General features: G+C 44.2%; 1 protein-coding gene across 1 annotated transcript in view; it reads left to right on the top strand.

Annotated features, from left to right (window-relative positions):
• Window positions 1-3,804: 3,804 nt before the first annotated feature.
• The window catches only part of LOC140406496 (cell division cycle 5-like protein), a gene marked incomplete at its 5' end in the record, with an annotated part of 67,153 nt that continues 47,603 nt past the window's right edge, over window positions 3,805-23,354 (top strand). The window contains 5 exons of the mRNA XM_072494520.1: window positions 3,805-3,966; window positions 5,828-5,955; window positions 18,630-18,729; window positions 20,043-20,261; window positions 22,287-22,431. Coding sequence (XP_072350621.1) covers window positions 3,805-3,966; window positions 5,828-5,955; window positions 18,630-18,729; window positions 20,043-20,261; window positions 22,287-22,431 — 754 coding nt within the window. The remainder of the gene's footprint in view (window positions 3,967-5,827; window positions 5,956-18,629; window positions 18,730-20,042; window positions 20,262-22,286; window positions 22,432-23,354) is intronic.

Below are 23,354 nucleotides of genomic sequence, written 5' to 3'. Positions count from 1 at the left end.
GACGACGTGGGATTTATGAAGCGGATGCTAGGACGTATCCCGGACCTGGAGGTGGGAAGCCTGGTAATGGGGGGGGATTTCAATACTGTGCTGGATCCAGGGTTAGATCGGTCTAGATCCAGGACCGAAAGAAGGCCGGCAGCGGCCAAGGTGCTCAGGGGGTTCATGGAGCAAATGGGGGGAGTGGATCCGTGGAGATTTGCCAGGCCGTTGGCCAAAGAGTTCTCCTTTTTCTCCCATGTCCATAAGGTATACTCCCGGATAGATTTTTGTTTTGAGCAGGGCACTGATTTCGAAGGTGGCAGGAACGGAGTATTCGGCCATGGCCGTTTCAGACCATGCCCCGCACTGGGTGGATCTGGAACTAGGAGAGGAGAGGGAACAGTGCCCACTTTGGCGACTGGATGTGGGACTATTGGCGGATGAGGGGGGTCTGTGGAAGGGTGCGGGGATGTATTAAGAGGTACCTGGAGGCCAATGATGACAGTGTGATCCAGGTGGGGGTAGTATGGGAAGCGCTGAAGGTGATGGTTAGGGGAGAGTTGATCTCCATTAGGGCTTACAAGGAGAAAAAAAAGTCAAAGAAAGGGAGGGATTAGTGGGGGAGATTTTGAGTGTGGATAAAAGATATGCGGAGGCCCCGGACGAAGGACTATATAGAGAGAGGCGAAGACGTCAGATGGAGTTTGACCTGCTGACTACAGGGAAGGCGAAGGCACAGGGGATGAGATACGAATATGGGGAAAAAGGCGAGCCGGCTGCTGGCCCACCAGCTTTGTACGAGGATAGCGGCGAGGGAAATTGGGGGAGCCAGGGATGAAACGGGAACTACGGAGCGGAGAGCAGGGAATGTAAATGAGGTGTTTAAGACCGTTTATGAGAGGCTATACAGGTCCCAACCCCCGGAGGGAAAAGGGGATGCAACAGTTTCTGGACCAACTAAGGTTCCCGAGGGTGGAGGAGCAGGAGGTGGCAGGTCTGGGGGCGCCAATTGGGGTGGATGAGGTGACTAAAGGGCTGGGGAACATGCAGGCAGGGAAGGCCCCGGGACCAGACGGGTTCCCGGTGGAATTTTACAGGAAATATGTGGACTTGTTGGCCCCGCTGCTGGCGAGAACCTTTAACGAGGTCAGAGAAGGGGGGACTCTACCCCCGACAATGTCGGAGGCGACGATATCACTAATCCTGAAGCGGGATAAAGATCCGCTGCAATGCGGGTCATATAGACCTATCTCCCCTGTCCCCACTACTGTTCACGCTGGCAATTGAACCATTGGCCATAGCATTGAGAGACTCTAGGAAATGGAGGGGGGTGGTTAGAGGGGGAGAGGAACACCGAGTGTCACTACGCAGATGACCTACTGCTGTATGTGGCGGATCCTGTGGAGGGGATGACAGAGGTTATGCAGATATTGAGGGAGTTTGGAGATGTTTCAGGATATAGGCTTAATATGGGGAAGAGTGAGCTTTTCGTAGTACACCCCGGGGATCAGGGAAGAGGGATAGACGCCCTGCCGTTAAGGAGAGTGGAAAGGAGCTTCCGATATTTGGGGATTCAGGTAGCCAAGAGCGGGGGAACTCTACACAAACTCAATCTGCCGCGGCTGGTGGAGCAGATGGAGGAGGATTTCAAGAGGTGGGATATGCTGCTGCTCTCACTGGCGGGCAGAGTGCAGGCAGTAAAGATGATGGTCCTCCCAAGGTTTCTTTTTGTGTTTCAATGTCTCCCCATTTTGATCACTAAGGCCTTTTTTAAGAATATAGATAGGAGGGTTATGAGTTTCGTGTGGGCAGGGAAGACCCCGAGGGTAAGGAGGGGGTTCCTGCAGCGCAGCAGGGACAGAGTGGGACTCGCGTTGCCGAATCTGGAAGACTATTATTGGGCCGCCAATGTGGTGATGGCTTGCAAGTGGATGAGGGAGGGAGAGGGGGTGGCGTGGAAGAGGCTAGAGATGGCGTACTGTGAAGGAACGAGCCTAAAGGCGCTGGTGACGGCGCCGCTACCCGCTTTCCCCGAAAAGGTATACCACAAACCCAGTGGTGGTGGCAACCTTAAGGATCTGGGGCAATGGAGGCGACATAGGGGGGTGACGGGTGCCTCGGAGTGGTCCCCGATCAGGAATAACCATAGGTTTGTCCCAGGAAGGATGGACGGAGGGTTCCAGAGCTGGCATCGGGCAGGAATTAGGAGATTGAGAGACTTGTTTATTGATGGGAGTTTGCGAGCTTGGGAGCGCTGGAGGAAAAGTATGAGTTGCCCCCGGGGAATATCTTTAGATATATGCAAGTGAGGGCGTTTACGAGGCAACAGGTGAGGGAATTTCCGCTGCTCCCGAACAGGGGGGATCCAGGATAGAGTGATTTCGGGGATATGGGTCGGGGAGGGCAAAGTGTCCGAAATGTATCAGGAGATGAGAGATGGGGTGGAGGCGCTGGTAGAGGAGCTGAAAGGAAAATGGGAAGAAGAGCTGGGGGAGGAGATTGAGGAGGGTCTGTGGGCTGATGCCCTAAGTAGGGTAAATTCCTCTTCCTCGTGCGCCAGGCTTAGCCTGATACAATTCAAGATTCTACACTGAGCACACATGACGGGAGCAAGACTGAGCAGATCCTTTGGAGTGGAGGACAGGTGCGGGAGGTGCTTGGGAAGCCCGGCGAACCACACACATATGTTCTGGTCGTGTCCGGCACTGGATGAGTACTGGAGGGGAGTGGCAAGAGTGATTTCAAAGGTGGTGAAGGTCCGGGTCAAGCCAGGCTGTGGGTTAGCTATATTTGGGGTAGCGGAAGAGCTGGGAGTGCAGGAGGCGAAAGAGGCCGATATTCTGGCCTTTGCGTCCCTGGTAGCCCGGAGAAGGATCTTACTTGTGTGGAAGGAAGCGAAACCCCCAGGCGTGGAGGCCTGGATAAACGACATGGCAGGATTCATAAAACTGGAACGGATGAAGTTTGCGTTGAGAGGATCAGTTCAGGGGTTCTCCAGGCGGTGGCAACCGTTCCTTGACTATCTCGCGGAACGTTAAGGGAAAATAGATCGTCAGCAAAACCCACGCAAACACGGGGAGAACGTGCAAACTCCACACAGACAGTGACCCAGAGCCGGGATCGAACCTGGGACCTCGGCGCCGTGAGGCAGCAGGGCTAACCCACTGTGCCACCGTGCTGCCTGAAACGGCAATTCTGAGAGCCTCCGCATGTGCAGAATAGCATGGAAATCTAGAAGTTGCCATCAGTGATTCTCTGCCTCTTCAGAGGGTGCACTGTTGAGGCCACCCAGGCTGTATTCAATGGGAAATTTTTGATCAGATGGAACTTCCACTCTTACTCTTTTAGTAAAACTCCTTTGAAAGGTAACACATTTTTGACTGAGGTGTTACTGAGCTTCTAATGGCATGCTAAGTTCATAATTATGGCTGGACATCCTCACTAATCCAAAAGGATGGCTTACATTTCCTGGGTAACTATCTAGGTAAGTAAATAGGAACTGTCCAAAATCTTCTTTTTTGGAGTGCTCCAGAGAGCAGGGAAAATTCCCATTAGAAGTTCAAACTTGCCATGCAATTCCCATGGAGTGACTGCACCAAGATTTCTGGGGGTCTCAAAGTGCGTCCTGAGAATCTGGGCCTATGTATTCAAATGTATTGTAATTGTTTATAATTATGTTATTCAATTATAATACTACTTTGACATCGACTTTTGAATTGTATGTGCTTCTCTTGCTAATAAAGATATCTCTAAATCCAAACTAATGTAACTGCTGACCATTAGTATTTTTAAATCATGTTTTTGCTATTGTTCACAATAAAGGTACGAGTGGTTGGATCCAAGTATCAAAAAGACAGAATGGTCAAGGGAGGAAGAAGAGAAGTTACTGCACTTGGCAAAGCTTATGCCAACGCAATGGAGGACCATTGCTCCAATTATTGGCAGAACAGCTGCCCAGTGTTTGGAACATTATGAGTATCTACTGTAAGTTGGCAGATAAAGTGCCTTAATATTTAAAATCTCCAATATGATTTTTTCTTTAGTTAAATTCTACTTTGGAATAAAAAGACAGGTGCTGTATCATCAAGAATTCACAAATATAATTACTTGTGACATTGCTGTTAAGTTATTCCTTGTGTCCAATATAAAGAAAATTTCTCAGTTTCCACTGAGTAATGCATTATAGCGGAAATAGGAAGAGAAAATAAAAGACGACTGAAATCCTGGGGAAAGCTTATATTCGTAATGAATCTAAATATCAAGTACACTACTGCAGAGAATGTACTATGTTCCAAGTTTTTATTTAAGAGGAGAAACAATCTTTATTGAAAGATTCTGTTCGACACAGATGCAAATAACTAAATCTAAATGACAAATTTTGAGGAAAGTATTTTTTGCACTGGTGTTCCAGTTAGTTATGCCTTGGAATGGTGTGTCAAGTTCTCTAGTGCTGCCTGCAGCTGTCAGGAATTCAGTAGATAATTCCATTTACAAGTGTCAGACAGGGTAATTTAATCTGTCTACATTCTTCACTGTGCATGTTTAAATCCAATGATAAATGCTAGAATGTTAAATTGCTTGGAAAAAAGGCTGTTGAAACCCTGGGGAAAGCTTATACTGTCATCACGGGGGACTTATAATTGACTATAAATACCTAAAGGCTGACCAAGTACAGTACTGTTGATTTATGTAATATGTTCCAATGTTTTATTTAAGAGGAAGAACAGTCTTTATTGAAAGATTCTGTTTGACACAGATCCAAATCATTTGCTTAAACTAGCAAATTACTCTTAATTTTGAGATTGCATTTATCTTGGAGTCACTGCTGGTCTAAAACATTGCAGGGACCAAGTTATCTTTTCCTGCACTGCACAGGAGAAAAGGGATTTTTGCAGAGGCGCGTTTCTTCAAGTCGGATATTTACAAGGCACTTTTTATTGAAAGAAATCTGCTCTGTATTTCAATAAACTAATCTAACTAATCCCTCATGTTGGGATTTTCTCCTGGTTTCAATATTCTGCAGTGATAAACATTCTTTCCTGATCTGGCCTGTAACGAGTTGCTTTGACACTCCAAAATGGTGTAAATTGATGTAAGTGATTAGGAGAAATGATTTCCAACAGATCGACAAATGATCATTAGTCTGCTAAATATCAATGAGCAATGACTGGAATTTTCCAGCCGTTCCCGCCGACAGCGAAACCTTGGCGCGGGCTTCCTGGTGGCAAGGGGCACATACAACGCGAACCCTGTTGACAGTGACGGGACCAGAAGATTTCAGCGCCAGCCAATGGTGAACCCCCTCCGCCAGCATGTAACACGCCACAGAGAAGCACGGAAAATCCCCCCCATCGAGTCCAAAAGTATGCACCCGATCACCCATTTCACACGAGAAGCATTTTGATTTGCAAATCACAATTTAAATGCGGCACCTGTTGAGGATATGCATGAGGATGCCAATAAGCGTAGTTTATTCTCTGTAAACTATAGGTATTTATATTTTGTCTTGATGACAAGCTGAATTGAGTTTTTTTATAGATGCTTTTTGTGCCGGTTTAAATTGGCTGTAATAATGTTTTAGTGAGAGGCTTTCATGGAAAAAACAAACATTTTTGTATTTCCTGTGCACAAAGATTGAGCCAATTACCATCTTATTGCCATTGTAACAGTTAAACCCTCCATACTGTTTAGTTGAAGTAATCAATTTCTTTGGGACCAAGTTATCGATTTGTGTATCCATTGTAATTGGATTTTATGTATACTGACCCTGTTTTGAAAGAATATGTAGAAAATCACCTTTATAATATGTCATTCAATTGAATTGATGGGCCTGAACTTGTTTCAGAGACAAGGCTGCACAGAGAGATCAAGAAGAAGAAACTGCTGATGATCCTCGAAAACTTAAACCTGGCGAGATTGACCCAAATCCAGAAACGAAGCCAGCCAGGCCTGATCCAGTAGATATGGATGAAGGTACATCACAATTAAAATTAATAATGTTTTAAAGATGGCTCTGTAGAGCTTACTTTTGAGCTACCAAGGTGTCACTTTTGAAATCAGTTACTATATTTTTCAACATCCTAATTATATAGGGCAATCTACTGAATCACGTTTTCTTGTATGTTTATACATCTCAAGAGTATGTGTAGTAATCTTGTTTGATCAACCTTATTAAAGTTTTTGAGGAGACATTAATGCAGCAAGTGTAATATATCTGGATTTTCAGACGGTACCCCATAATAGACAAATTAATAAGGTCAGAGAACGTGGAGTCAGCCAGAGGACAGAATTGCTTAAGGAAGAAGGGGGAAATAAAAGGTAGCCATATATGAAGAAGGTGGGAAGTGGTTTACTGTGCTGGGACTACTGCTGTTCACATTTCCCAATGATTTGGACTTTGGAATCATAAACACAATTTCTAAATTTGTGGATTACTCCAAATTGGGGGAGGTACTCAATATTGAGCCAAGCTCATATCAAAACTCTAAAGCCTAGGACTTGGCTCCTCGCTCTGCAACTGGAATCTCGACTTTCTGACCCACAGACCACAATCAGTAAGGAAGAACAACAACAACACCTCCATCATAATCCTCAATACTGGGGCCCCGCAATGCTGTATACTTACCCCCTACTATATTGCCTATGCACACATGACTGTGGCAAAATTTGGCTCCAACTCCATGTACAGATTTGAAAATGAAAAAAATGAAAATGAAATGAAAATTGCTTATTGTCACAAGTAGGCTTCAAATTAAGTTACTGTGAAAAGCCCCTAGTCGCCACATTCCAGCGCCTGTTCGGGGACGCTGGTACGGGAATTGAACCGTGCTGCTGGCCTGCCTTGGTCTGCTTTAAAAGCCAGCGATTTAGCCCTGTGCTAAACCAGCCCCTGCTGTGCTAAACCAGCCCCTAGATTTGCTGATGTCACGACCGTAGTGGGTCGGATCTCAAACAACAATGAGTCAGAGTACAGGAGGGAGATAGAGAACCTAGTGGAGTGGTGTAACGACAACAATCTCTCCCTCAATGTCAGCAAAACTAAAGAGCTGGTCATTGACTTCAGGAAGCAAAATATTCCTGTCTGCATGAATCGTGCCGAGGTGGAGATGGCTGACGGGTTCAAATTTCTAGGTGTGCACGTTACCAACAATCTGTCCTGGTTCACCCACGTCCCCGCTACGACCAAGAAAGCAGAAAAGCGCCTATACTTTCTCAGGAAACTAAGGAAGTTCAGCATGTCCACATTGGTTCTCACCAACTTTTACAGATGCACCATAGAAAGCCGCCTATCTGGCTGCATCGTAGCCAGGTATGGTAAATGCTCGGCTCAAGACCATAAGAAAATACAGAGAGGCGTGACTGCAGCCCAGTTCATCATACAAACCCATCTCCCATCCTTTGACTCTGTCTACACCTCTTGCTGCCTTGCGAAAATGGACTGCATAATCAAAGAACCCTCTCACCCGGGTTATTCCCTCTTCCAAATTCTTCCATCAGGCAGAAGATACAAAAGTCTGAGAACACGCACTAACAGATTCAAAAACACTTCTTCCCCGCTGTTACCAGACTCCTGAATGACCTTCTTATGAACTGAACTGATCACTTCACACATCTTCTCTACTGAGTAATACTGCACCCCTGTATGCTCCACCCGATGTTTGTGTCTATGGATTTAGATTGTGTATTTTTGTATGCCCTAGTTTCTTTTTTTCATGTATGGAATGATCTGTCTGGACTGCACGCAGAACAATACTTTTTGCTGTCCCTCAGTACACGTGATAATAAAACAAATCAATATCCAAACTTATTATTTGGGAATTGCAAGTTTAGATAGGGTAGAAGAATCTTGCTGTACAAATATGCCATAAGACCATAAGAGCGGAAGTAAGGCCATTCGGCCCATCGAGTCCACTCCACCATTCAATCATGGCTGATTTCAACTCCATTTACCCGCTCTCTCTCCATAGCCCTTAATTCCTCGAGAAATCAAGAATTTATCAACTTCTGTCTTAAAGACACTCAACGTCCCGGCCTCCACCGCCCTCTGTGGCAATGAATTCCACAGACCCACCACTCTCTGGCTGAAGAAATTTCTCCTCATCTCTGTTCTAAAGTGACTCCCCTTTATTCTAAGGCTGTGCCCCCGGGTCCTAGTCTCCCCTGCTAATGGAAACAACTTCCCTACATCCACCCTATCTAAGCCATTCATTATCTTTTAAGTTTCTATTAGATCTCCCCTCAACCTCCTAAACTCCAATGAATATAATCCCATGATCCTCAGATGTTCATCGTATGTTAGGCCTACCATTCCTGGCATCATCCGTGTGAATCTCCGCTGGACCCGCTCCAGTGCCAGTATGTCCTTCCTGAGGTGTGGGGCCCAAAATTGCTCACAGTATTCTAAATGGGGCCTAACTAGTGCTTTAGAAAGCTTCAGAAGTACATCCCTGCTTTTATATTCCAAGCCTCTTGAGATGAATGACAACATTTCATTTGCTTTCTTAATTACGGACTCAACCTGCAAGTTTACCTTTAGAGAATCCTGGACTAGGACTCCCAAGTCCCTTTGCACTTCAGCATTATGAATTTTGTCACCGTTTAGAAAATAGTCCATGCCTCTATTCTTTTTTCCAAAGTGCAAGACCTCGCACTTGCCCACGTTGAATTTCATCAGCCAATCGTGAAAAGTTAGGTCACATGTTAGCAAAGCCATTTGAAAAGAACTAAGCACTAAGCTTTATCCCTAGAGGGATTAAATTGAAAAGTGGGGAGTTTTGCGAAACCTATATCTAACATTGATTGCATCACACTTCGACTACTAATGCAGTTTTGGTCACCATATTATTAAAAGTATATAGAGGCAGTGGAGAGGGTGCAGAGATTTACGAAAATGATATCAGAAATGTGCGTGTGTATACATATCAGGAAAGGCTTGACCGGCTGGGTCATTTTCTTACGGATATTTTCAATTCTGAAAGTTTTTTTTTTAATAAACATTTTATTGAGGTATTTATGGTTTTACAACAACAGCAAAATAAACAAAGTACATGAATCTATAAACATAATGCAAAAGCCGTCTTCCTCCCTTACAGGTCCCACCTTTACTAACCCCCTAGTCTAAACTAATCTAACCCCCCCCCCCACTCTGCTGACGGTTAGTTTTCCACAAAGAAGTCGACAAACGGTTGCCACCTCCGGGCGAACCCTAACATTGACACTCTCAAGGCAAACTTGATTTTCTCCAGGCAGAGAAAGGCGTAGGAAGTCCCGCATCTGCAGGTTTCTAAATTAATTTACCCTCGCCAATCCAAATTTCTCCTCCAGCTCCCTCAGGCTAGAAAAGCTCCCCTCTATAAACATATCCGCCATCCTCTCAATCCCTGCTCTCTGCCATCTCTGAAACCCTCCATCCATCCTTCCCGGGGTGAACCGGTGATTATTGTAGATTGGAGACCACACCGATGCTCCCTCCGCTCCCACATGTCTCCTCCATTGCCCCCAGACTCTCAGGGCCGCCACCACCACGGGGCTGGTGGAGCACCGTGCCGGCGGGAACGGCAGAGGTGCCGTTACCAACGCCCCCCAACTGGTGCCCTTACATGAAGCTGCCTCAACACGCTCCCATACCGACCCTCCCCCCACCACCCACTTCCTGATCATGGCTATATTCGCCGGCCAATAATAATTACTAAAGTTCGGCAGCACCAACCCGCCCTCCCCCTGGCTCCGCTCAAGCATCCCCTTTTTTACTCGCGGGGTCTTACTCGCCCATTCAAAGCCTGTGATTACCTTATTGACCCGTTTAAAGAAGGACCGTGGAATAAAGATGGGGAGACACTGAAACAGGAATCTCGGGAGGACCTTCATTTTCACTGTCTGCACCCTCCCAGCTCGTGACAACGGGAGTGCGTCCCACTTCGGAAAATCGTCCTTCATTTGGTCTACTAATCGGGCCAAATTTAACTTGTGTGTAGCCGTTCCCACTCCCGTGCCACCTGGATGCCTAGGTACCGAAAGCTTCCCCCTACCACCCGAAATGGCAGTTCCCCCAATCGCCTCTCCGGCCCACTTGCCTGGACCGTGAACATCTCACTTTTCCCCATATTTAGTTTATACCCCGAAAACCGTCCAAATTCCCCCAGAATCCTCATAATTTCTTCCATCCCAGGGCAGCACGGTGGCGCAGTGGGTTAGCCCTGCTGCCTCACGGCGCCGAGGTCCCAGGTTCGATCCCAGCGTGTGGAGTTTGCACATTCTCCCCGTGCTTGCGGGGGCTTTGCCCCCACAACCTAACTAGGTGGATTGGCCACGCTAAATTGCCCCTTAATTGGAAAAAATGAATTGGGTACTCTAAATTTATGAACAAAAAAAAAAATGTCTTCCATTCCCCCCAGTGGGTCCGATACATACAGGAGCAGGTCGTCTGCGTAAAGCGAGACTCTGTGATCCACTCCCCCCCCCCCCCCGGATCAGCCCCTGGAGGCTCTCAGCGCAATTGCCAATGGCTCTACGGCTAACGCGATCAACAGTGGGGAAAGAGGGCATCCCTGTATCCCTGTCTCGTCCCCGATGCAGCCTGATATAGTCCGATGTTATCCTATTCATCCGTACGCTCGCGACAGGAGCCTGATACAGCAACCTGACCCAGTCAATAAAGCCTCGCCCAAATCCGAACCGTCCCAGTACCTCCCAGATATTCCCATTCCACCCGATCAAAAGCCTTCTCTGCGTCCATTGCGACCACTACCTCCACCTGCCTACCTTCTGGAGGCAACATGATAACATTTAACAACCTTCTTACATTGGCCACCAACTGCCTACCCTTAACGAACCCCGTCTGGTCCTCCCCAATCACGTCCGGAACACAGTCTTCAATCCTAGAGGACTAGACTTTGGCCAGCAGTTTGGCGTCCACATTCAATAGGGATATCGGCCGGTAGGATCCACATAGCTCCGGGTCCTTGTCCCACTTCAGGATCAAGGAGATCGTGGCCTGTGACATCGTCGGGGAAGCACCCACGCTCCATTGCCTCATTGAATGTCCTCATCAACAGCGGCCCCAATATCTCAGAGAACTTTTTATAAAACTCCACTGGGTACCCGTCTGACCCCGAGGCCTTTCCCGACTACATGCCCTTCAGACCCTCTGCTATCTCTTCCAACCCAATCGGGTCCCCCAGCCCTTCTACCACCATTGGGAAATTCAGCCCCCCTAAAAAGTACCTCATCCCCTCCAGCCCAGCTGGGGGTTCCGACCCATATAGCCTACTGTAAAACTCCTTGAACGCCTTATTCACCCCTGCTGAGTCTCCAACCAGGTTCCCGTCCCCGTCCTTTACTTTCCCAATCTCCCTGGCTGCCTCCCTCTTTCTAAGATGTGGTGCGAGCATTCTGCTGGCCTTCTCCCCATGCTCATAGATCGTCCCCCTCGCCTTCCTCAGCTGCACAACGCCGTCCCTGTCGTTAACAGGCCAAACTCCACCTGTAGCCTCCGTCGTTCCCTTAAAAGCCATGCCTCTGGGGTCTCCGCATACCTCCTGTCGACCTGCAATATCTTCTTTGTCAGTTGGTCCGTCTCTGCTCTGTCTGCCTTCTCCCTATGGGCCCGTATCGAGATCAGCTCCCCTCTAACCACCGCCTTCAATGCCTCCCAGACCACCGCCGCCGAAACTTCACCCCTGTCGTTGACTTCCAGGTAGTTCTGAATACATTTCCTCAGCCGCCCGCACACCACTTTGTCAGCTAAAAGTCCCACGTCCAGCCTTCTCCCTGCTAACCTGTAGGTCAACCCAGTGCGGGGCATGATCTGAGATTGTGATCCAGAATACCCCGTGTCCACTACCCCCGTCAGTAGCGCCCTATTCAAAATTTAAAAAATCAATCCGGGAGTACACTTTATGATGTGTGAGTAGAAGGAGAACTCCTTCACACTCGGTTGCCCAAATTTCCATGGGTCTAACCCCCCCCCCCCCCAATCTGCTCCATAAACCCCTTTAGCTCCTTTGCCATTGCTGGCACCCTGCCTGTCCTTGGGCTCGACCGGTCTAACCCAGGGTCAATAACTGTTAAAGTTCCCTCCCATGACCAATTTATGCCAATCCAGATCCGGGATCTTCCCCAGCATCCTCTTTATAAACTCCACATCATCCAATTTGGCATGTACACATTTACTAAAACCACCTGCAACCCCTCCAGTTTCCCACTGACCATAATGTACCGGCCTCCCACATCCGCAATTATTCTTCCCGCCTCAAATACCACTCGCTTATTAATCAGGATCTCAACCCCTCTAGTCTTCGAGTTCAGCCCCGTGTGAAAAACCAGTCTGACCCATCCCTTCCTTAATCTGATCTGATCAATTACTCTAAGATGCGCCTCCTGTAGCATTACCACGTCCGCCTTCAGTCCTCTCAAATGCGCGAACACGCATGCCCTCTTAACTGGTCCATTTAGCCCTCTCACATTCCATGTGATCAGCCTAGTTGGGGGGCTCATCGCCCCCCCCCCTTCTCCGATCACCTTTCTTGGGCCAGTCTCCAGCCCGCGCCCCACGCATCCGCCGGCCCACCCACAAGTAGCCTCCGCCTCCAACCTCCTTTCTGTCCCACAGCAAAAGTCCCTCCCCCATCAGCAGAACATTCTACCCCCCCAGTAACAGCACTATGTAAACCGACCCCTTCGACAAGCAAAACATCTGCTCACCCCCCACTGCGCTTCCGTGAGCTAGCTCGCCCAGCTAGCTTGGTGACCCGCCCATGGCGCCAGACATTCTTCCATCTATTGTTCCCTCCCACCCTCCCCCTCACTCAGACATACATATTCAAAAGAAAAGCAATCCCAACACAATTGCCCTAAAAAAACAAGAAAAAAACCCACGATAAACAAAGAAAAGATCAAACAGAAGATCCAGCATCTACCAAACACACCTCCATCCCCCATCAGTGCAAATGTAAACTTTAACTCACTCTGCTCTGCAATAGGCCCCAAATCAATACAGAAGGCATTACAGATAACGTCCCCCAAAAAAGAGAAAAACAAGAAACTTTTTTAACATGAGCGCTGCAGCAAAGTTCAAAGTGCTCAGTCTGCCACCAGTCCTTTCCTTCTAGTGAAGTCCATCGCTTCCTCGGGCGACTCAAAATAAAAATGTTGCTCCTCATATGTGACGGGCAGGATACAGCAGTCCAAACTTCACCTTTTTCTTAAAAAGGGTCGCCTTTATCTGATTGAACCCCGCTCTTCTCCTGGCCACCTCTGCGCTCAGATCCTGATGGATCCGCAGGATACTGCTCTCCCATTTACAACTCCGTGTCTGCCTGGCCCACCGTAAAATACGCTCCTTGCCCAAGTACCTGTGGAATCCCACCACCATTGCCACCTCCAAGGGCCGGGAGAACGTCTATCCCCCAACAACTTCTCGAACATGCCCGCTTTGTATGCCCCAGCGTCTGCTCCTTTGGACCCCTCCGGGAGACCGACGAATCTCAAGTTCTGCCGGAGGGACCTATTCTCTAGGTCCTCCACCTTCTCTAGGAGCCTTTTCTGCTGGGGTCTCAGCCTCCCCACCTCCAACTCCCCCACAGTTTGATGTTCCTCCTGCTCAGCCAGCGCCTTCTCTACTTTCTGGATCGCCCGATCTTGGGCATTCAATCTAAGTTCCAGCCGCGCAATCGATTCTTTAATCGGGTCCAAGCATGCCTGCTTCTGCTTGCCGAAGCCCTCCTGAATAAACTGCATCAGCTGCTCTGTTGACCGCTGGATCGACAAGCCAGGACTCCGATCATCCACTATGCTTTCTCCCGCTGGAGCTTCAGCCCAAGCCTTCTCTGTTCGTCTATTTCTGCCTTTGCGAGCATTTCTAGTTCGCCTCTCCATGCACGGATGTAGGAATCCACTCCACCATTGCCTCTACCATCAATTTACCAAATCAAGTCCGATAAAAAATCGGGGGAAAAGGTCCGACCCGAGCGGGAGCCACCAAATGTGCGACCTACTCCTTCATAGCCGCCACCGGAAGTCCATTATGAAAGGTTTTGATGGAGTGGATACAGGGAGAATGTTTCCTCTTGTGAGGAAGAGTATAACTAGAAACCATCAATATAAGATAGTCACCAAGAAATGTCTTCAACTAAAGAATGGTAAGAATGTGAGATACGCTACCATGAGAAGTGGTTGAAGCGAATAGTATTGATGCATTTAAGGGGAAACTAAAAAATATGAGGGAGAATGGAACAGATGATTATGATGGTGGATGGGAGGAAACGTGGAGCTCAAACACCGGTGTGGACTATCTTGGCCAAAAGGCCAGTTTCTGTGCCAGATATCCCATGTAATTCAAGTTGAGGTGAATTAAAGGGTGGGAATATTTGGACTCAAGTTCGGGAAATAAATATTGGGGAAAGAGGATAAGAAAAGCTATAATTTTAGTACATTATTTCATGGGGGGGGGGGCAGTGGTGAAGGACATTTAGAGTAATGGGCTTACATTTCCTCCCCAATCCAGAAAGCTGCTTTTAACGCCATTGTTTTGATTTTGCTTTCAATGCCTGGCTGGGGATTTTACCTCTACCTTTTCACTGTTTCATATGAGGGAAACATTTTAGAGCCAGGCAGTTTTAGATTCCCATGTTGTTTTAAGATCTTTACAACAGGAAAATGTAATGAGGGTGATGAAAATGAACGACTGCCATTACGCAACAGGAAAGATATTGAGAGGGGTGGGGGCAGGAGTTAGTCTGGTGGCTATCCAACATCGCTGAGCATGGTACAAGACCATGGGATTCCACAGCGGCAAAGGAGTTGAAGACAGGCCTGGTTACCTGCAAGTGGCAGGTCTTGTCGTGCGGACATGTTACAGGCATTTGGTTGAGAGGTTAGAAATCTAACTTCTAATATTCATAGTTTTTCATTTGAACAAAATAAGGAATGTGTTTTGAATAAAGGGCTTAGAAGATTTATAGAGTTCCTGGGCAAGATATAAATCATTTAGAGAAAAAAACATAATACAGCTTTCGGGCCAACTAGAAATCTACCTGCTCTTTTGAGGTGAATGTTTTTAGGCACTGTTTGAGGGTGGCGTTGAGAGACAAGATAATTAATAGCAGTACTTCACAACCAGGCTTAGGTTACAGCTATATTGCAGTGTTAGTATTTCAGAACAGTAATTGCACCAACAGCTTATGTTTATATAACATCTTTTATGTAATAAAGTTTCCCAATGTGTTTTACTGGTGCATTATGAAGTAAAATTTTACACAGAACCTCACATTAGGGTAAACATTGATCAAAGAGGTAGGTTTTAAGTTGCATATTAAGCGAGGCCGAGAGGCTCATGGAGGGAATTCCAGAGTTTAGTGCCTTGGCAGCTAAAGGCACGATTATCAATCATGGCGCAGTTAAAATCAGATGCGCGAGGTGAAAATTAGAGGAGAGCAGATATCTCAGAGGGCTCTGCGGATGGAGGAGATAACAGAGGGAAGGGGCAAGGCTGTGGAGGGATTTGAAACGATGATGGGGATTTAAAGATCGAGGCATTGCTTAACCAGGAGCCAGTAATGTACAATGACCACAGGGGTGTTGGATAACAAGACCTGATGCGGAAAGGACACAGGCAGCAGAGTTTTGGATGACCTCCAATTTATAGAGGGTAGAATGTGGGAGGCTAGCCATGAGTGAGTCGGAATAGTCAAGTCTAAAAGTAACAACAGCATAGATGAGCACTTCAACGCAGATGAACTGAGGCATTGGTAGGGTCGGCCAAAATTCTCAGAAGTGGAAGTAGAAGGTCTTTATGATGACACAGATGTTTGGTCAGAAACTTATATCAAGGTCAAATGTGACACCAAGGTTGTGAGTGGTCTGATTCAGCATCAAGGGGCTACCAGAGAGAGTGATGGAGTCAATGGCGAGGGGGGAGGGGGAGAGGGGAGAGGGGGGGGGGAGGGGGGAGGGGAGTGGGGGGGAGGGGAGTGGGAGGGGGAGGGGGAGGGGAGGGGAGGGGGAGTGGAGGGGGAGTGGGGGGGGAGGGGGAGTGGGGTGGGGGGGAGGGGAGGGGGGAGGGGAGGGGAGGGGGGGGGGGGAGGGGGGTGTGGGGGGGGAGGGGGAGGGGTGGGGCCGCAAACCACGTTCACATGTTTTGGTGCTGTCCAGAGCTGGAGGATTACTGGAAGGACGTGTTTAGGGTAATCTCTAAAGTGGTGCACGTGAACCTGAACCTGGGCCCTCGGGTGGCCATATTCGGGGTGTCGGACCAGCCGGGGTTAGAAACGGGCGCGGAGGCAGATGTTGTAACCTTCGCCTCGTTGATTGCCCGAAGGTGGGTCCTGTTAGGGTGGAGATCAACCTCTCCACCCTGTGCCCTGGCGTGGCGGGGGGACCTACTGGAATTCTTAACGCTTGAAAAGGTCAAATTTGAACTGAGGGGAAGGATGGAAGGGTTCTACAATTCATAGGCGTTATTCATTATGCACTTTTGAGAATTGGATCACATCGAACATTAGGGGGGTTGGGGACTGGGAGGGTTGGGGGAGGGGGGGACTGTATGTGTTAATGGTGACTATGGGTGATTCCTGATACCTTTTTGTCATTGGTTTATGTTAACATGCGGGCCAATGTCTGGGGTTTGGTGGGAGGATGGGATCGTTGTTATTGATATGGGGATTGACATTACATTCGTCACTGATTATTATTTATTGTTGGGTGTAAATCTGGGAGAAAATGTGAAAAAGGAAGAGAATACAAAATATTTTTTTAAACATCGACGAAGGTAATATTGTAATTGAAAATCACAAAATGGCAGACTTACTAGATAGCCACTATATATTGGTACTTGAAGAGGTAAGAGTACCAGAGGCACAAGGAAGGTGAAAATAAATCAACGGGAGGAATTAATTAGATTAAATGTTTTTGTAAATGGTAATGGAAAACCTAATGAAGTTAAAGATAGACATATCTCCAGGACCTGACGATTTCCAATGTGGGGATTAAGAGAAGTGGGAAGGAAATTCTTGATATATTAGACACGATCTTGCAGAAAACACTCAATTCAGGAAATGTTCTCTTAGATTGGAAACTTCCCAATGTCCATTCTTTATGATAGGCAGAAGAGATAAACTTGGAAATTGTAGGTTTGTTAGTCGAGCATCAGTTGTGGTGAAGCCGGGTTGTGAAGTACTGCCTTAATTATCTTGTGTCTCATTGCCACCCTCAAACAGTACCTAAAAACATTCCACCTCAAAAGACTTTAGTTGGCCCTAAAGTCATATTATATGTTTTTTCTCTAAATGATTTATATCTTGCCCAGGAACTCCATAAATCTTCTAAGCCCTTTATTCGAAACACATTGCTTATTTTGTTCAAATGAAAAAGTATGAATATTAGAAGTTAGATTTCTAATCTCTCAACCAAATGCCTGTAACATATCCACATGACGAGGCCTGCCACTTGCTGGTAACCAGTTGGGGTGACTGAGCATTTGGGCAAATAACCTGATCAAAGAGAACCAGCATCGATTTATAAAGAGTCTAACAAACGTCATTGAATTTCTGAAGAAGTAATGAGATGGTAGAGATGGGAATTCTGTGTTACTTTTATGAACTTGCAGAAGGAATTTCATAAGGTTCCACTTGAGGGACTATTTAAAAGGAACAAAAGCATTGAGATATTGGAAAATGGAGTTTAGTGTGGGATAATGTGAGGTCATCCACTTTGGACCAGTGAAAGACAGGTTGGGATATCTTCCAAATAGAAAGAAGCTAGGAACTGTGGAATAGCATTGAGATTTAAGAGTCATAATCTCTAAAAGTGAATAGATAGGTATTTAAAAAAATTAAAAGGCACACAGATTGGCTCCACCTAATGGCTTTTGAATTTATTGTGAAGAGTGAATTTTCAGCCTTTTTAGAAACTGCTGTTTCAATTCACTGAAATGTGGCTTCAGTCTTTTTAAAAATCCAGTCAGTGGTTTTCAGCCAGTAAATTTCTAAAGCCATTTTTATAAAGCATGGCTTTGTAACATTACATAACCCACAATCCGTTGTCTGAGGATTTGGTAGTCAAAGGTTATGAATGCTCACAATTTAATTTAGAATTAGGCATCCATTTTCTAAACTAAGGTAATCTCAGACTTACTATGAATTATGTTTTTGAGTGATTTGTTTGCAATACTGTTTATTTGTTCTTCTATCAAACCTTTCTTCAAAGTACACGTTTGTTGCAGGCACACTTTTAAAGATACCTGATTTAGATTTTTGCTTTGTGGGTTTTTTTCGCCATTGAGAATATATGATTAAATATATTCTGACAGGTCCATTAGTAGAATTAAAATTGGTATTTACATTGGGATGGGGAATATTTAGTTTTCTAACATTTCGCATTTTTATTGTAACGGTACCATGCTTTTATTAATCTCAAACTCTAATGTAAATGGATTTGCGATATTTATAATAAAATATTTGGACTGAGATTTGGCAAAGAGATTCATTGGGATTCGCTAATTTTTTTATATATGTTATTAGTTCTTGTTAAGGTGTGCAAGGCGGTATTCTTATTTATATTTTGCAAATTGAATACTTTTTCACCTTGTACATCCGCGTACTGATTTTGGAATGTCCCAAATTACATTTCTTTAAAATTATTTTTGTTCTTAGATGAGCTTGAGATGCTCTCTGAGGCTAGAGCTCGTTTGGCTAACACTCAAGGCAAGAAAGCTAAGAGAAAAGCACGGGAAAAGCAGCTTGAAGAAGCCAGGTTAGTTTTTGAACTAATGTGCACAGCACAAGTCAAATCGTATTTCATGAGCAAATATCCATATTTCTTTGAAAAAGAAACTGAGAGGAACATAATGTTAAATTTTCTACCTTTTATCATGGATGTGTTCAGTTTACCTAAAGTAGAGTTGCCATAGTCCCAGATGACCATAGGCTGCTTTCCCCTTTGAGGGGGAGAGTTGATTGGCAGTGATTTAATCTGAGGATCACCACACCTCAGGCGAGCAGCAAGGTTGAGAAGATGGCCCTTCATGAATAGCCTAATATATGCCATAATATGGTGCCACAGTTGTGCATTATAGTTATGCTTTTGTTACTGTCGGTCGTGGACTATTTCAAAACCAATACATGATTGTTTTTATAGCTGATTTTACAAATAACTGTTTAGGGACATTTGTGAAGAATTGAACAATCTGAAGTTTGAAGAGTAACAGTTGGCCAGATAGCCATTACCAATCTCCTATCATTTTGTTTTTATAAAATGATTTTTTTGTGTGTTAGTTATAACAGGTGTATTGTTGTCAAATGTAATTAATTATTTGTGAAATCATCATATATCTGATAGAGTTTTTTGATGACAAAATGTTACTGGGTATGCAGAATCAGTATAGTCATAATGGAGTAATTCCATGATGGAGCTTTCTTTAATTCTGACTGTGGTGTTTTTCCTTTCTTTCCTTTTTATGTATTTCCAGCAGCTAAGGAGACCTTAAGTCCTTCACTGCAGCTTGCATTGTCTACTATACTTAATGCAAATAACTCTGGCCATTATGTGTGGCTGTCTGTATTAATTCTTGGCATTTTAAGCGGTGGCACCGTCTATTAAGCTTAGTAACCGTTTTTTTTCTACAATAAAGTTCAATTTCTATAATTTATGCTGTTTAACTTGACTATTGTTTAAATAAGTATGTTATAGCATTTCAATTTCTGGGGTTTCTTCTGTCTTTATAAAGTCTAGCTCATGATATTAGTTGCAGATAAAAATTAAGCCTTTTACTGGAGAAATTTGCATTATTCTTTTATTTTATCAAAAGTTATACTATCAGAGATCCACCCCAGAGCCTGTTGAAAGTGATATTATTTTGGTGCTTACAAACATTACCAAAAGAAACGTTTGCTAACCTTTATATAAAGATAGGCTTCAATATTGTTCCAATCAACCTCCATTCCTAGACCTGCAACCTAATTTGCTGTAAATTTGTGTCAAATGGAATTTCTAATCAAGTAGAACTGGGGGACCAAAGTTTGATGGTAAATTGGTAATCCATGTGCCTATTAACTTATTTTATGTAGGAGACTTGCAGCGCTTCAGAAGCGCAGGGAACTGCGAGCTGCTGGCATAGAAATACAAAAGAAAAGAAAAAAGAAGAGAGGAGTGGACTATAATGCAGAGGTTCCCTTTGAAAAGAAACCTGCTCCAGGTTTTTATGATACCGCTGAGGAAAACCACCAAGCACTTGAACCAGACTTTAAAAGACTCCGCCAGCAACATTTGGATGGAGAGCTAAGATCGTAAGTGCAACAAATATCCTAAATTGTAATGACCTGTTTTTACACTATTTCTATTAATCTCATTACTTACAATTTTCTTCTCTGCTTATGCTTTTTATTTTACATATATCAAGATTTTACAATTTGGCTTTCTCGCTACACATCATATTTCTGTTTACAGATTAAGCAGATCGAGTCACAGTCAACTGTCAGATTAATATGCATAAATTAAAGTAATACATTTATTGACCGGTAGAACCATCCACAGAAGCCATAAATTACTGAAAATAATAGTTAAAACAGTGAAGAGAGAATCAGTCCATAAGGGGTTAAAATGTCCCTTCAGAATATATCGCACAGCTTGATGATCAGTTGAACCTTTGAAAGAGATGGTAGGCCATTTAGTCCCTCAAATCTGTTCTGCCATTTAATGAGATACTGGTTGACCTGTGACCTAACTGATATTGCCCCATATCGCTTAATAACTATCGTTAAAAAAGTGACCAATCTCTAATTTCAAATAAATAATTGACCTAGTACCACCAATTATTTGAGAAGAGTTAGAAACTTTCACCATCCTTTATGTGCAGATTTATTTCTTAGCTTTACTGCTGAAAGACCCAAATCTAACCTTTAAGTCATTTCTCTTAGTTCTGGACTCCTAGACTAGTTTATCTTTTTCTGATCTATCACTTCAACATATTTTCTTGAAAACTTTGATAAATTACCCCATAACCTTCTACGCTCCCTAGTTTGCGTATCCAACCATAATTTAACTGTTGGAATCCATGTATCATTCTGGTAAATCTACACTGCACTCTGTCCAATACTAGTATATCATTCCTAAATTGATATGCCCCTAACTGCTCACAGTACTCCAGATCTGATCTATTTATGATTTAGCGTTGCTATAATATAACTTCTTCACCTTGTATTCTAACCGTCTAGGTATAAAGGTCAATTTTACATTAGCCTTTTTGATTATTCTATGTGCCTGTCTAGAATTTTAATGATCTATGTTCATGGACCCCCAAAGTTCTTTGGACCTCCACTGTTTAACGATTTTTACCAATTAGACGGGTACTCTGATCTATCCTTTGTAGGTCCAAAGTGAACTCATGCTTACTTACACTGAAATCCATTTGTCAAGAGTTTTGCATAGTCACTTAATCGCTTAATATCTCTTTTTTGTAATGTTATACTTCCATCTATTTTTCTTGCAATGCAAATTTGGATATCTGGGTCTCTATCCTATCATCAAAACCATTAATAAATATGGTAAATTTTTCCCACACAAAGCTATTATATCCAAACTCTGCACCTTTCCTCGTGTTCCTTTGTTGTAGAGGGTGTGAGAATCTCTAACGTAATGGCCTGGATTTTGCAGTTTTAATCACAACAAAACTGTCAGAGTTTGCCATTGTTAACTCCTGAAGTTGATAGCAACTTCTTGAGACCATGAGGAGTTAAGCACGGAAATTTCAAAGTTGCTGTTACTGCTTCTGCCCTTTGCATAACGTACATTAAAAAATTGTGGTAAGATATTCATTAACCAGAGGGATCAGATTTATGGTCATGGGCAAAATAAATTGGGCATGACCATGATTTATGGTCATGGGCAAAATATGTGTGTTGATGTCTGCATCCCTCACCATCTGATTTTTGATCTCCCTACACCTACCCCCACCTAATGCCTATCCCCGCCCTCTCATGTCCAACATTTCCGATCCCCTTACCGTATATACTTATCTTCTCTCTGGCCTGTTATTTTCAATGGAACCTTTAAACTCACTTGCTTTACGGCTGTTAGTGCTATAAAAATGGGGCGTCCTCCTTCACTGTGATTATTTTGGACTCGGTAACACTGGTCCCAGGGGCCTGCTGTGTTGCCTGAATCTTGCCCAGCCTGAGTCAGGAAGGTCAGGCGAGACAGGCACTGAACAAATTTAGTACAGGTAAGTGGCTACAGAGCGGCAATCCGACACTGATTGCCACTCCGAGGGAGTTATGGCCCAATATGTTGATTATAGTATTTTTTTAATTCAGCGAAAAAGAAGAATCTGAACAGAAGAAAGATAAACAGCGTCTGAAAAAGAAGAAGGAATCAGATTTGCCTTCTGCTATATTACAGATCAGTGGAGTCTCTGAGTTTACCAAAAAAAGAAGTAAGCTGGTTCTTCCTGCGCCACAGGTAAATAGAGTAGATGTCTATTTTAAACACTGCAAAGGTAGCAGTTGTGTTCTGTGGTCTTATTTACTTCGCACTGCAGTCTTCCAAACATATGAAGAGAGGAAAACTGCAGTTGTACCATTACTTAAAATATACTTGGATTGGGACAGATGCACATGTCTAGCAGGCATAGTGCATAATTCTGACCATGATACGTATAATGTGGAATCACATGAATTAAAAATAAGTTGGAGTATTTTAAAAGACTTATCTACGGAGGAACTCTCTTTTTGATAGTCATGTCCATCATTTCATTGTGCCCCACAATACTTCAATAAATCATTTGGGCCTTTTATTTAAAATAGTTAATTTATCTCTTTTTTTTTAAGTCTTACTCCAATTTTAAGTTCCACACATTGTAAAATCGTCCAAAGTCCTTATCCTGAATTTCATATGCAAACATGATTTTAAAAGAATTATCGTTATTAATTTAATTATGCTCTTTTCATTCGTTCTGATCTTAATCCAACAATGTTCTTTGCACTGAGTAAATGTAACATCAGCTAAATTTATTTCTGAAACCGTTTAAATTTACCCAATATTCAACTTTTACTGCCTCCACAAATTCTTTGGTATTCAGTGCATCACCAGTCCATAGCCCAATTGTTTCCTCTGCTAATATTTTATATCCCTCCATCCTTTAAGTATTATTCACAGCCACCATATTTCAAACTTCACATTTGTTTTCTAGACTAGTGCACAGATGTAAAATTATATCAATAGAAATATTTCATTGTACAATTCACTTTTGCATATGCAGAAACCATAAGTGTACATTACATTTATACTTTGCTCTGCAGTTTATATACTTCACCTTTATTCAAAGCTATTTATGAAAACTTTTTAATATGCCACTTTACCCCAATCACTTACATTCATTTAAT

Source organism: Scyliorhinus torazame, unplaced genomic scaffold, assembly GCF_047496885.1.
Source record: "Scyliorhinus torazame isolate Kashiwa2021f unplaced genomic scaffold, sScyTor2.1 scaffold_574, whole genome shotgun sequence".
NCBI classification, from domain to species: Eukaryota; Metazoa; Chordata; class Chondrichthyes; order Carcharhiniformes; family Scyliorhinidae; genus Scyliorhinus; species Scyliorhinus torazame.
The sequence above is the reverse complement of the archived record's forward strand: the minus strand, read 5'-3'. Positions and strand labels throughout refer to the sequence as shown.